This window comes from Nicotiana tomentosiformis, chromosome 2 (genome assembly GCF_000390325.3).
Source record: "Nicotiana tomentosiformis chromosome 2, ASM39032v3, whole genome shotgun sequence".
NCBI lineage: Eukaryota > Viridiplantae > Streptophyta > Magnoliopsida > Solanales > Solanaceae > Nicotiana > Nicotiana tomentosiformis.
Genome location: NC_090813.1, coordinates 187,686,354 through 187,702,595, shown reverse-complemented (window position 1 = coordinate 187,702,595; position 16,242 = coordinate 187,686,354). Strand labels below are relative to the sequence as shown.

At 38.8% G+C, this 16,242-nt stretch overlaps 1 protein-coding gene across 1 annotated transcript in view; it reads left to right on the top strand.

Moving 5' to 3' along the window:
- Positions 1–16,242, top strand: part of LOC104086825 (uncharacterized) — a 301,759-nt gene that overhangs the window by 4,541 nt on the left and 280,976 nt on the right. Inside the window, 1 exon segment of the mRNA XM_070196456.1 lies at positions 6,918–7,322. Coding sequence (XP_070052557.1) covers positions 6,918–7,322 — 405 coding nt within the window.

Here is a 16,242-nt window from a genome sequence, read left to right as displayed (position 1 = left end):
ACCGGCAGCGCTAGCTCATAAGACACGTTTCCTTTCTTTTCTAGAATTTCATAAGGTCCGATAAATCTAGGACTAAGTTTTCATTTCTTACCAAACCTCATAACTCCTTTCATTGGTGAAACTTTCAAAAATACCTTGTCACCAACCATGAACTTTAAGTCACGATGCCTTTTGTCAGAATAAGACTTTTGATGACTCTGAGCCGCTTTCAGTCTTTCTCTAATTAGCTGAACTTTCTCTAAGGCCTCACAAACAAACTCTGGACCAATCAACGGCACCTCTGCTGGTTCAAACCAACCCACTAGAGACCTACATCTTCGCCCATACAACGCTTCATAAGGAGCCATACCAATGCTGACCTGATAGCTGTTATTGTAAGCAAATTCTATAAGTGGCAAGTGATCATTCCAACTACCTCCAAAATCTATAACACATGCTCGTAATATATCTTCAAGAGCCTGAATGGTCCTTTCTTCCTGACCATCGGTCTGCGGATAGAAAGCGGTGCTCAAATTGACCTTGGTACCTAATCTTTTCTATAATGCTTGCCAAAAATGCATCGTGAACTGAGGGCCTCTGTCAGATATGATTGAAACTGGAGTACCATACAATCAGACTATTTCTTTGATGTACAACTGCGCATACTGCTCTGCGGAATCTGTCGTCTTTACTGGTAGGAAATGCGCGGACTTTATCAGTCGGTCTACAATAACCCAAATTGAATCATGCTTACGGTATGTGCGAGGTAGACCTACTACGAAATCCATATTAATCATCTCCCATTTCCACTATGGTATCTCTATATCTTAAGCTAGGCCACCAGGCCTCTGATGCTCGGCTTTGACTTGCTGGCAATTCAAACATTTAGCCACATGATCTGCTACTTGCTTCTTCATGCCTTTCCACCAATACAACTCTTTCAAGTCTAGATACATTTTGGTAGCACCTGGGTGGATAGAGTACCTCGAACTGCGAGCTTCTCCTATTATGGCCTTCCTAAGACCATCTACATCAGGCACACATTACCGATCATTCAACTTCAGAAATCCATCACCTCCTAGAGTGAAGGCAGTGATTTCTTTGTTTCTAACACCTTCTTTTAACTTCACTAATTCACTAAGTACGGATCTTCGTCTTGCTTAGCCTTAACATGCGCAACTAGAGAGGATTGCGCTAAGGCATAAGTAGTTATACCTTCTTCTTCGGTCTTATCTAATCTAATTCCATCATTTGCCACTTTTTGAATTTCTCGACCTAAAGTTCGCCTTTGTACTATAAGATTGGCCAAGACACCCATTGACTTCCTACTAAGTGCATCTGCTACCACATTAGCTTTGCCTGGGTGCTAAAGGATATTGATGTCATAATCTTTCAATAGCTCGAGCCACCTTCTCTGTCTCAAATTTAATTCTTTTTGCTTGAAAATGTACTGGAGGCTTTTGTGATCTGTAAACACTTCAGAATGCTCGCCATAAAGGTAGTGTCGCCATATCTTTAATGCAAACACCATTGCTGCAAGTTCCAAATCGTGAGTGGGGTAGTTTTTTTTCATGATTCTTTAACTGCCTGGAAGCATAAGCAATAACTTTTCCATCTTGCATAAGAACACAACCGAGACCCACTCTGGAGGCATCACAATACACTGTGAACCCACCCGAACTTGTCGGCAAGGTTAACACAGGTGCAATGGTCAACCTTTTTTTAACTCTTGAAAGCTCTGCTCACAAGCGTCTGACCACTGGAACTTAACTGCTTTCTGGGTCAACTTAGTTAATGGAGTTGCAAGTGAGGAAAATCTCTCTACAAACCTTATATTGTAGCCAGCTAACCCCAAGAAACTCCTGATTTCGGTTGGCGTTGTCGGCCTTGGCCAGATTTTGACTGCTTCTGTCTTCTGAGGGTCTAGCACTAGATACCACGTGTCCTAAGAATGCCACTGACTGCAACCAGAACTCACATTTTGAAAATTTGGCATAAAGCTCATTCTCCTTCAAGGTCTGCAAGGCTATCCTGAGGTGTTCTGCATGCTCATCCTTGTTCTTAGAGTATACCAAAATATCGTTTATAAACACGATAATAAAGGTATCAAGGAATTGCTTGAAAACTCTGGTCATGAGGTCCATGAATGCAGCTGGAGCAACCCGAAGGACATTACTAGAAATTCATAGTGCCCGTAGCGAGTTCTAAAGGTTGTTTTAGATATATCCTCTTCTCTGATTCTCAACTGATGGTACCCTGAGCTCAAGTCTATTTTTGAAAAGTACTTTGCACCCTGAAGTTGATCAAATAAATCATCAATTCTTGGCAGTGGGTACTTGTTCTTAATGGTAACTATATTTAACTGCCGATAGTCGACACACATTCTGAGAGACCCATCTTTCTTCTTGACAAACAGGACCGGGGCACCCCATGGTGAAATATTCGGCCTGATGAAGCCCTTGTCAAGAAGGTCTTTCAACTGTTCTCTCAACTCATTAAGTTCTGCTGGAGCCATACTATAAGGAGGTATAGATATGGGCTGAGTGCCTGGCATGAGATCAATGCCAAAGTCTATGATTTTTTCAGGAGGAAGTCCGGGAAGGTCATCTGGGAAAACTTTTGAAAATTCTCTAACAACTGGCACAAAGTGAAGAGCTGGTGGTTCTGATTCTGGATTAATGATGTGAGCCAAATAGGCGAGACACCACTTACAGATCATTCGTTGTGCCTTAAGGTAAGAAATAAACTTACCTACCAGCGATGCTGAACTACCCTTCCACTCTAAGACTTCTTCATTTGGAAATTGGAACCTGACTATCTTAGCACGACAATCTAACATGGCATAGCAGGAAGATAACCAATCCATACCCATGATCACATCGAAATTTACCATTTCTAACTCTATGAGATCGGCCTTGGTGTTACGACCTTGGACTGAAACTATACAACCTCTATAGACTCTTGTGACTTTCACTGACTCGCCAACTGGAGTAGATACTAGGAATGGCTCACTAAGTTGTTCAAGTTCTAGCCCGAGGTTAATTGCAAAGTATGGAGTCACATATGAAAACGTTAAACCCGGATCAATTATGGCATAAGCGTTATGTGAGCAGACTAAAAGTATACCTGTAATAATTTCTGCAGTTGCCTCTGCACTCTGACATCAAGTGTAGCAAACAAACGGGGTTGTACCCCTCCCTGAGTAACTCGATCTGCACCTCTGCCTGCCCCATGCCCGGTCTGATTATGAGAACCACGGGCCTGAGATGGTGCAACTGCAGTAGCTGAGGAACTAGAAGGACGAGTTGATCCACCACTGAAATTACGTCGCAACTTTGGGCAGTTGGCCTTTATATGACCAATGTCTCCACAATGATAGCAACCATGAAACCCGAGCTTGCCCTGACCTGAATGTTGCCGCTTACATGTTCCACAAAGACCTTGTTGGTGTGAATGTTGCTCAGCATGACTCTGGCTATGTGAGGATGATGTCCTAAAATTCTGATTCTGGCGAGACTGGTTTCCATAACTCTGAGTACATCTGAAGGAAGACCCACCACCTAACTGATGACTGGACTGAGCTGATGCTAATGACTCCTTATTATAGGAATCTCTTCCACCTCCACTGGATGTACCATTAAACCTGCCCGTTGTCCGGGCTTTCTTGTTATGCTCTTTTTCTTCTTTCCTTTGTTGCCTGTCTTTTTCTAAGTGCTTGGTGAATCCCATAACGGAGGAGAAAGCTGTCATTCATACTGTTGCAGCTGATGTCGTATCCTTAATGTGGTAAGTCAAACCGCCAACAAACCTGCGAATCTTTGCTTTTTCTGTCTTAACCATGTGAGGAGCATGCTTAGCCAACCTTATGAATTCCATGTAGTACTCTTGCACACTTTTTTTCCTTGCTTGAGCTGATCGAACTCTGTAGCCTTAGATTCCCTATCCTCTTTCGGGATAAAGTTAGCCATGAAGGCCTCTTCAAATTCTTCCCAGGTAGGCGGACTATCATCTTCATCTCTTTCCTTTTCCCACATCTCAAACCAAGCGCCAGCCACATCTCTAAGCTGGCAAGCAGCCAGCTCCACAGCTTTATCATCAAATGCCTTCATCGCTCGAAGGGCTTTCTTGACCCCCTCCAGCCACAACATTGGATCTTCATCAGCTATAGAACCATGGAACAATGGAGGACTCAACTTCAAAAACTCATTCACTCTAGAGAGCTCAGAATTGTTCTGTCTATTTGATTGAGGTGGAATCTCATCTCTTCTCTCGTTCTGGTTGGCCATGAAGGCTTTAAACATCTCCATAGTACTGTTGACAACATTAAACATCTAACCCACCTCTGGAGATATAGTTGTCTGAGCCGGAGCTGCTATTGGGGGCGGTATTGGATCATCATGCTCCACCCTTTCTTCATGTTCAACCCGGGGTACTTGAACCCCCTTTATGGATTTACCCTTCCTTTTATGATTCGAAGCCTTCTTAGTTCTACCTTGAGCCACAATAGTAGCAATAGTTTCTTGAGTTGCATCCTGAGTGTCGGTGACAGAGTTGTGAGTACGATCCATTTCTGCGATTTTTAGAGAAACGAATACATTAGATAATTTCTTAGAGGTAGGATCTACTGCACGATCTAAAGCATGAAAAAAATGAGACTTTTCCTAAATGCTTGTAGCCTCCTGTTTATAAGTATGGAGCGCTTCATACCCATAAACAAGACTCTACTAACACGGCTTCATAGACCCCTAGGACTCCATAAACCTGAGGCTCCGATACCAAGTTTGTCATGACCCATTTTCTAAACAAGCCAGGACCGGCACCCGATCACTAAAGATGATCGAGCGAACCATCTCCGCTTATCAAATCTACTATAACTTCAAACTTTATATACCATAAGGCAATACTTTAACCAAATACTTTTAATTAATTTAAATATCTAAAATAAACCAACTCCAAAACTTTATTCGTAATAACCAATGAAATACTGCTAAGTTATTATCAAAACATCTGAATCTTAACCCACCGACTATGTCTATGAAGCCTCTACTGATAAACTGACGCACTGCTCAGGACATGAGATTTCCTGGCCAGTTCTCTAAGTAAACAAAGAAATAGCTAAGTAAAGATGACTCTAAAGAATACTCCACGAACAAAAGCGGAGCTCACCAATAGCACTGGAAGAGAGGGAAGTCCTAACCCGTAGCCTGCTCGCCTGCAAAACTGGTTCCTACGTTGTACTGCATACCAACGTAGGTTCCCAAAAGAGAATGTCAGTACCATCCATTGTACTCAGTGAGTCTCAACGATAGGAGACGAAACTTTAGTAACATATATGCATTACGAGCAAAGATTCTAAATGCATGTAAAACATAAAGCTTATAAGAACAGTTCTAAAATAATTGCATAATAATAGTTTATGAGTATCCTAAAGAAATTCTTTTCTTTTCTTTTCTTTCCAAAAAAATAAAATACTTCACTTTATACTTTGGGAGTTCCAACTATCCTGACCTATTTCTGTCTTAGTCACCGTGTGATCGGCACGGGTTCGATCCCAACCTGATCGAATAGGCGCAATCCACGAGGTGCCACTAGCTTCATGGTTCTTAGCGCTCATGTATCATACCTTAGCATGGTTAAGTAAATTCTCAACAACGGGACCCTTGGCTCATGTGCTGCCTACTTTGGCACAAGTAGTTTCAAGAAGTTAATGCCTTGCTTAGGACCCTCGGCCTGGACGATGACTCCTTCACAGAATAAAGGATACTCCCAAAAAAATCTTTTCTTTCTAAAACTTCTTCTTGTGATTTTTCAAGTCTAAATCTTTTCTGGGACATCATATACATACCCATGTTGGTATCCTTAAATGTAAAGCATGGCATAAGAATGAAATAAATATTCAAAAGTATTTCTAAAGATTCTTGCTTTTTCATAAATTTTCAACATGAAAATGGCATATAAGAATAACACAAAAATATGAAAATTTATGCACATATATTATAATAAATTATCTAAACTTTTGCTAGAACAATTTTAAGTTAATAGGTGCTCACTCTCTCCAATTAAGTAAATATAAACTTTTTTAAGCAATTCATCAAACACCTTGTATGCATATTTTTGTGAGTTAAACCACTTTAGTAAAGGGTTATATCAACTCATCTCAAAACTCCTTGAGCCAATATGTAGGCCCCAGTCCAATTTATACCCGTCAAATAATTGATTCTACAAAAATTAGTGCATTTTAATTAATTTTAAAGTTTCACACCTAAGCATGAAATTTACTGTTGATATAGAGGAAGAAGGGAATTAACTATTCAATTCTTACCTATTACCACTGAAGGATAATTGACAATAGAGAATTTTACATACGTGACTTGAGGAATTAGTGATTGGTAAAGCACCCTAGAATTTTATTTATTGATGTCTGCGTGCCTTGCGTGAACAGAACGGTGTTCTGTTTCTATTCAATTCTTAAAGCCCTTTGTTCCTTTGCCTTAAAGGGCTAAGGCTTGTCACGCTTTTGCCTGCGAGGAGCCTTTTATGGGCTTAAGGCTCAAGTGCCCTTTTTCTTTTGTTTTCTCCTTCTTTTTTTTGACTTAACTAGTATTTAATTATATATACTTTTAATAATTAATAATATTAAAATTATTAATATTTCCCTAATTTTATATCCAATTATTTATAAATAGAGAAGTAACTCAAAATTAATCACAAGGGTTTAAATTCGTAATAGAAGTATAATTTAAGATACAAAACAAATTAAATTAAATTCTATATTTAGCGTGTTACATTTGCATTGAGAGGATTTAACTAAGTGTCCAAATTTGCTTTAGGTCACAGATTCCGAATCCTAATATGACATTCTTGCACTTTTATAAATTCTTGTCAAAATTCCGACTTTGCTACTTATTTAACCGATATGTGATTTGCAATAATCTCAGGTTGTTATTGAGGCAACTTCATTGGAATATTTAAAAGGCATCAATGGGACATTTGGATGTTATTATGGCCATTCGGTTATAAAATCTCTATGTTTTATAACTAATGCAAAGAATTATGGACCATTTGGGTGTGAGGCTGGTGGAACCCCATTTTCACTTGTGATGAAAGAAGGTGTAGCTATTGTGGGATTTCACGGGCGATCGGAGTTGTACCTTAATGCTATTGGTGTTTATTTGCAGAAACTTGCTCCTCCCACTTTAGCAAAGGAACCTATGGTTGAAGACATTGAAATCTGTGACGTATGTTGTAATTATTCCCTCCTTCGTTTAATCACCTCTACTTCAGTTTCTTCACCTCATACTTCAGCAAATGAACCTATGGTTGAAGATATTGAAATCCATGACGTCTGTACTACTTTTTCTCTTAATATAATGAATCGGATAAATTTTGTTTCTTGTTTGTTTTATTTTATTTCTTTCCTATTAATTATGACTTTATATACTAAACCAACAGATGCATGCCACGTGTCTGCACATAAATTTATTTCACTTAATATATATTCTTACGTTATTAAATCGCTTAACCATTATAAGTTAGTATGATTTGATATAAATATCGAGTACGAGCAAGTTTGTGCTGTCAGAGACATGTGCATTCACTATTTTATAACAAAGAATTGGAACTTGTTGAAAGAATTATAAACTTCTTGTTGTAAGAATAAAAAAACAATTAAACATAATAAAGCTTATCAATCCTGGTTAGTTATGATTTTCAAGAGGTTGTGTTTATATGTTTGACAGTTACTTCTATTCATCTCTTCCTCGGAATGGTTAGAATAAATCTTCACTAAATCGTCCATCGGCCTTTTTAGTGCATAATCTAGTAAATTGAGGGTTGGGGGGGGGGGAGGGGGGAGGGGGACACCAGCTGAACATATGCATAGTAAACCATTTCCTTGACATGCTTATTTTGGATACATAACCAGTTGCTCAAACTCTAAGAACATAATATATAGAAAATTAACTGTCTTTCTTTGTGAGAATTTGATATAATGTGTAGTCTTTTTGTAGGTGTCATTTTCTACACTTCGCAAGGACACTCTCAATGTTCTGGATTTCATAGAGAGCTTAAAGAATGAAGAAATTCAAAAAGCTGTTGATGTGGATCTAACTGAAAAGCTGATATTGGAGCTGGACTTCCTCCTTCTGAATCTCCATCATCTTTCCAAACAAACTTCTCCATTCATGACAGATTATGAGATTCTTCAGAATGTATGTGGCAACATAAGAGATTTCCACGAGTGGATAGTGAATGGTTGCGTTGGGCATGAGATTGTTGAATATGTCTTACCTCAGTTTCAACTAATGGCTGAGAGGGTAGGACGCTTCCTATGGCCTAATCAAATTGGTGGACACTCTCGAATCTTCAAGCTAGAACATCTATTCTTGGAGATTATTCCAACTCAGTTGGAGGTTATGCACATATGTTTTACAAATTTGAACGCTTCAACATCAGCAGAAGTTGGACACTTTATTAAGCAACTCCTAGAAACCTCTCCGGACATTCTTAGAGAATATCTGATTCATCTACAAGATCACATGATAAATGTTATTACCGCTAGCACTCCAGGGGCTCGAAACATTCATATCATGGTAGAGTTCCTATTAATCATTCTCACTGATGTGCCTAAGGACTTTATTCATAATGGCAAGTTGTTTGAATTCCTAGCACGTGTTGGAGCACTTACCAGGGACATATCAACTATTGCTCGCGACTTAGGAGAGAAATCAAAGAATGGAGAGAGTACCAAAGAAACAAACAGTGCAACTCTAGGATTGCTCAAAAATATTGAACTCCTAATGAGAGAACTCAAAGATGTTTACCTGAAAGCCCCCGACTCATCTCAACTCTGCTTTCCCATGAGTGATGGACCCTTGTTCATGCATCTTCTAATTAGACACTTAAACGATTTGCTCAATTCCAATGCTTATTTAGTTGCTTTGATAAATGAAGAAATCGGGCTGGTGAAAGAAGATCTAGAATTCATAAGATCTTTTTTCGGGAATGTTGAGCAAGAATTGTATAAAGATCTCTGGGCACGTGTTTCAGATGTGGCATACGAGACAAAAGATGTCATTGATTCAATTATTGTAAGAGATAATGGTCTCTTACATCTTATTTTCTCACTTCCCTTTGCCATAAAAAAGATCAATCTTATCAAAAAAGAGGTCTCAAATTTACTTAAGAAGATTCCCAAGAACATGGGCGTCATTGTTGTGAACTCTCCCAACAAGCCAGTTGCGCGTAAATCATCAATATCTGGTAAAATAATCGTAGGTTTTGAAGAAGAGACATACTTGATAATTAGGAAGCTCACCAGCGGACCAAAAACGCTAGATGTCATTTCGATCACTGGTATGCCGGATTCTGGTAAAACTACTTTGGCGTATAAAGTGTATAATGATAAGTCAGTTTTTGGTCATTTTGACATCCGTGCATGGTGTACAGTCGATCAAAAATATGATGAGAAGAAGTTGTTGGAGAACATTTTTAATGAAGTTACTAGCTCAACTTCGAAATTCAGTGAGAATGTTGATGTTGCTGATGAGCTACGGAAAAAGCTATTTGGGAAGAGGTACCTTATTGTCTTAGATGACTTGTGGGATACTACAACATGGGATGATTTAACAAGACCTTTTCCTCAAGATGATTTGATTGCTGGAGTCATTGCGGGGAAGGAAAAGAAAAGGAGTGTGTGGCTTGAAGTTCGAAATAATTTGAATTCCTTCATTTTACAGAAAGAAGAGAACGTGATGAATGTTATAGCATTAAGTTATGACCATTTACCTGATCCCTTAAAGTTGTGCTTACTTTACTTTGCAAGTTATGAGAAGGACAGAGCAATTCTAGTAGAAGTTTTGAAAAGATTCTGGCGTGCCGAAGGATTTGCGGAACACACAGAGATGAACAGTGTGGAAGAAGTGATGGATGTTTATTTGGATAATTTAATTTCCAGTAGCTTGGTTATTTCTTTCAATGAGATAGGTAAACACCCGACTTGCCAAATTCATGATCTTGTGCATGACTTTTGTTTGATAAAAGCAAGAGAGGAAAAGTTGTTTGACGAGATAAGTTCAAGTGCTCCATCATCATCTTCTTCAGATCTGATGCCACGTCAAATAAACATGGATGGTCAGGGGCACTTAGGGCATAATAATTTTATCCTGTTCGATTCAAAATATAAAAGGCATTCTGGTAAACACCTCTATTCTTTGAGGATAACTGACAACATATATAACAACAATAATGATATATGCCACCTAAGACACTTGAGGCTTCTTAGAGTGTTGCAACTGGATAGGTTTTGTATCACGGTGAATGATTCTTTGCTGAATGAAATATGCACATTGGTTCATTTGAGGTACTTAAACATTCGGACACAAGTTAAATCTCTGCCTTCCTCTTTTTCAAATCTCTGGAATCTGGAAACTCTATGGGTGTATAAATACGGACCACCCATGGTACTATTACCAACAATTTGGAATCTTGTAAAGTTGCGAGTGCTGGGCATAGATGATTGTTCTTTCTTTGATTTGGATAAGAATGAGCCAATACTGATAGCAGAGGACTCAAAGTCAGAGAACTTGAGATTAATACACGGACTCGAAGTTTCCTATTCAAAAGACACTGAGGATATTTTCAAAAGGTTTCCCAATCTTCAAGAGCTTAGATTTAATCTCAAGGAATAATGGGATTGTTCAACAGGGCGATATTGGTTCCCTAAATTGGACTTCCTAAATGAACTAGAATCTCTCAAAGTAACTTTTGAAAGTTCAAATATAAATGATAGTGCGCTCTCTGTAGCGACAAATAGGTTGTTGTGGGATTTTTATTTCCTTTCGAGTTTGAAAGAACTGTGGTTGTGTCAGTTTCCTTTGACATCCGGTTCACTATCAACAATAGCGAAACTGCCCAAGCTTGAAGATCTGTACCTTGAAGACGCAATCATCCAGGGGGAAGGATGGAACATGGGGGAGGAAGACACCTTCCAGAATCTCAAATGTCTGACGTTGCAGCGAGTGAATCTTGCTAAGTGGGAGGTTAGAGAGGAATCCTTTCCTGCGCTTGAGAAATTACGACTGCGGTACTGTCGTAAGCTTGAGGAGATTCCGCCTAGTTTCGGGGATATTTGTTCATTAAAAAGTATCGAACTGGGGAGGAGCCCTCAACTTGAAGAATCGGCTCTGAAGATTAAGCAAGATGTTGAAGAAATGATGGGGGATATTCAGGTCCTTGTTTATAACTGATCAAGTTTTGAGCACTTTTACCCTGGGAAAATATGTGAGTACAGACGAATTTATTACCTCCTCATTTTCATTATATGTGGCAGAGTTTGACCAATGTAATTTTCTTTTGCAGAACGCATGTAAGGAATACACCCTCAGACTTATAAATTCTATTTCCGTTCTTCTTTTCTTCATTTTGTGGGTAAATATACTCCAGCATTTGTTTTTTCAAATTGTTGTTCTTGTATAATCTCTTTTCTTCTTCGGCATGGCTTGAATTGTTTGCATATCATATGTTACTCCTCAAGTCCAGAAACATACACGGGATTGCTAACTCTCCGCAATGATGGGATAATATTCACTCAGATATTGATTAATTGTGATGCAGGCTGCAAGAATCAGCCCATCGACGCATTTGGAGTTGAGGCTGCTGTATCTTGATCAAGATGTTTCAATAGGTGCTGCTGTACAATACATTAATGCATGATATCCCATCGCAAACTTCAGAAAAATGTACTCATCCTAAAGTGAGTAAAGATGCAGTATTTCAGTCTAATTTGAGTACTACTGCTACTGAGTAGTTGTGATAATATAAGGGAAGCTGAAAATTTAGTCCAAATGTGTAAGAGACACTAAGCTATCTCCTCCTTCACTGATACCTTGTGCTTTCAATACCTTCTGCAGACTGAACATGGAAGAAGTACAAAGTTGTGGGAATGTACAAAGCAGCGGAAGCCTATATCTTGATGCATATGCTTAGTGTTCCGAGAAATGCTATCATAATATGGACTAATCATGTTGGAGTCTTGATGTTGAATACTTATATAGTTTTGGTGATGCTAAGCTTCGATAGCACTCTGTCACATACTCACCAACTTTGGCTGCAAAAACTAACTCATGATGCAAAAAGTTGTAAACTGCCCAGAAAGATCATCTTATCTTTCCTGTTCCTTTATTTTTTGTGTTCAAAGATAATCCAACATTTTAAGTGAGCAAATGTAAAATACCACCACAACACTACGTCTTTCATGTGTGCTAATGAGCTCAAGTGACTGTATAACCTGAAAGTGACATGCTTGAATATAGGCGAGTACAGTGATGAAAAAGTTATGAATGCAATACAATGCCATTCTCCTCATCTCTTTCACCAATTGAGCTCAAATGCCACACAACTGAGTGGCTCAAATTTGTAAAGCAGAATAATGCGTGTAATGTCACTTCCACTATTACTATTCATATTTGTACTGCTTTCTACCGCAGCTGGTAGTTGTGATAATATAAGGAAAGCTGAAAAAATTAATCCAAATGTAGATATAACTGTCACCTCCTTCACTGATACATTGTGCTTTGAATATCTTCCACAGACCGGAACATGGCTATTACCTCCTTCACTGATGAGCATACTACTTCTCCTGTTCCTCCATCAAGAATCTTTCAAGGCCTTCATCGTTGATTCTCACAATTTCATGCCAAAGTTGATGCCACAAGCTATTAAAAAGTATTGAATTTTTCCAGGGTGATGGAGGTGTTGATTAGACTCCCTTTTTAATCTCTAGTAATTTTTAACCGTGGTTTCTTTTCTGCAGGTGGAAACTTTAAGACCATATATAAGTATTGGATCGATGAGTTCAATGACGAGAAGTTTGTTTAAAAATACACTTTGATTGAAGGTGATGCCTTGATAGACAAACTCGAAAAAATAATTTTGGTGGTTTCATCTCTAAGGTGATTTCAAGCTCATAATATACTTACATGGATAGCGATTTCAAGCTCAAGGAAAAAGAAGTCAAGGCAGGCGAAGAAAAGTATTGGCAATGCACAAAGCAGTGGAAGACTATGAGATATGCTTAGCTAGTGTTGCGAGAAATGCTGTATATCTGGCGTATATTATGTTGTTTCCAAGTTTGTTATTTGTGTTGGTTTGGAAGTGTTGCCTCTGGTTTGTCAATAAGTATATCTAAGTATGCTATTGCTCAGACTTTGCAATTAGATGCAGATGTAGATGCTGTTGCAGCTGGCTCTATATGTATAGATAATTTAGCTGCACAGAGGCTGCTACTCTTGCTCCTTTAGCTGTGTAACAACACATAATTAGAAGCTCATTGAAATGCAATAACTTTCCTCAAATAATACAATACATTATGAGGAACTATATATCACCAAGAGGAATTGCATACATATGTATGAATCTAATTGCATACATATTTTTCTCAGTATAATTATTCAAATGTCTTGAATTGTTTGCATATCATATGTTACTCCTTAAGTCCAGAAACATACACGGGAGTGCAATGATGGAATAATGCTTTAGGAAGTGGATTTGGAGGATAGCAAGTAAGTGAAACAAAAGGTGGGCAACCTCTGTACTATATGAATGTTATCTCAGCTTTTTCAAGTTTTTATATATCAGCCCAGCATAGAGTTTTAATTGTGATGTGGGCTGGTGGAATTCACACGCGCCACGAATCAGCCCAATCAAGATGTGAATTCACTTTACATAACAGTGAAGAAAGAGTAGATGGTGGTGCAACTTCAACTGTAATGCAGAAAATTCAAGTTCTCCGATCTTTATACCTACCTCGCTGGCTGCCAGTGGTGAGGCGCAACAAGTTGATGCACATGGGATGAAAGAAAAACAAGTGCAGGTCGATGAATTTGCAATTAGATGCAGCTGTAGCTGCAGTTAGCTCTACATGTGTAGATCATTTGCTGCTGCTCTTGCTCCTCCTCCTGTGAAACAACAAACAAGAAGCTCACAGTTTCATCCCTACCAAATCGACAATGCCTTGATTGTTGTTCAACAGCCCGACTCAACTTCCGCGCTAGTTTTGGTGATGCTAAGCTTCGATAGTACTCTGTTGCAGACTCACCAACTTTGGCTGCAAAAGCAAACTCCTGCTGTGAAAAGTTGCAAACTGCTTGTAAACTATCCAGAAATCTCTCTCCAATGTATTTATTTCCAAAAGACATCATATTTCCTGTTCCTTTCTTTTTCCTGTTCAAAGATAATCCAAGATTTTAAGTCTGTGAATGTAAAATACCGCCACAACACTACGCCTTTGATGTGTGCTAATGAGTTCAAGTGATTTTTTAACCTGCAAGAGACATGCTTGAATATAGGCGAGTACAGTGATGAAAAAGTTATGAATGCAATACAATGCCATTCTCCTAATCTCTTTCACCAATTAACTCCCAAATACTGTAACTTTTACCTACTATATAGCATGGAAAATCAACCAAATATTTTAAGGTCAAAGAAATCTAATGCAATTTATTTCAGCGACGTGTGAAAGAATGAACTATGCAAAGCACATCAAGTCCAAGCCTAAACAAAAGGAAGATATTAGTAATAACAAAACCTAGATGAATACTGTCAATGAACTCAAAGAATCATATAACCAAACCTTGACAAGAGCATAAAAGTAGCAGATACTATAAGAGTTCAACAAATGGAATTCCATTTGCATCAGTTTAAAAGACAGGACAGAAATTAATGACTTGCTTGGTACACATTAGTTTTAACAGAGAATTACAACTAATGTTTAACCATACATGACATAATTAATTACTTATTAACTAAGAAGTACATGACAGCACCATTTCATCTGAATAAGTTGTGAACACAATCCAACGCCAATAATAAGTTGAGGCCTCGAGTAGGTCCGTATTATGTTGCGAGACTTATTGGTATGTTTGGACGAGGTACGGGTAGCTTGGATGGGTTTCGGACGGGGTTCGGATCGTTCGGAGCCTTGTTGAAGTTGCTGGAATTTTTGGTTTCTGGTGTCTTCGCACCTGCGCATGAGGGAACGCAGATACGTGTTTGCGGAAATGGGTTTTTCCTTCGCAGAAGCGAAAGGGGCAGTTGGGCGTGAAGGCCGCAGAAGCAAAATTTATTCCGCACCCACGTTATCGCAGATGCGGGATATGTGTCGCAGAAGCGAAGGGCGTCGCAGGAGCGGGAGATGTTGTCGCACTTGCGGGTGCGCATAAGCGAGTATTGTTCCGCAGGTGCGATGGGTGAATTCTAGTGGGTTTTTGACAGAAGCGGGTTTATGGTCTCAAAAGCAATGCCGCAGAAGCGGCTAAGTGGGACGCAGATGCGAAATTGTTGGGCAGAATCTATATATTTCGAGGTTTTGATTCTTTTATCATATTTTGAGATTGGGGGCTCGGATTGAAGCGATTTTTGAAATAATTTTCACCATATGTATTGGGGTAAGTGCTCTATACTTGGTTTTGATTTTATTTTATGAATCTATCTTCGTTTTTGGCAATTGGTTAATGAATTTTAAAGAGAAAATTGAGGGTTATTTTCTAAAACATTATAAAGCGAATATTTGAGTTTTGAACACCGATTCGAAGTTGGATTTGAATAAAACTAGTCTGGTTGGACTCGTAATGTAATGGGTTGTTAGATTTTATAAGTTTTGTCAGGTTCCGAGGCGCGAGCCTGGGTTTGACTTTTTGGTCAATTTTGGACTTTTGATTAAGGATTCGACCTTTATCATTTGGAATTGCTTCCTTAGGCTTGATGTTCTTGGGTTGCTTTTGGCTAGTTTCAAGCCGTTCGGAGGTCGGTACGCACGGGATGACATTTTTGAAGTATCGTTCGGTTTACTCGGTATTGAATTTGGCTTGTTCGAGGTAAGTAACACTTCTAAACTTGGTGTTGAGTGTATGAACCCCTGAATATATGTGATATATATTTGGTGTTGAGGTGGTGCACATGCTAGGTGACGGGTGTGTGGGCGTGCACCGTGTGAATTGTGACTCGGTTATTTCTGTGGTGCTGTATGGTCACCTAATCTTATTTGAATCCATGAAATCTCTACGTGCTAGAGTAACTAAGCTGTGATCCATATTAGAAATCATGTCTAGACTATATGCTCATCATGTTAGGACCCACTGAGGTTATTTCATCTGTCGAGTTATCTGTTTATATTGAAATTACATGCTCAGTCATACGCATTCATCTGCATATCATATCTCAGTCTCTGTTACCATTTATTGATACATCACATCATTTTTTGGGGGG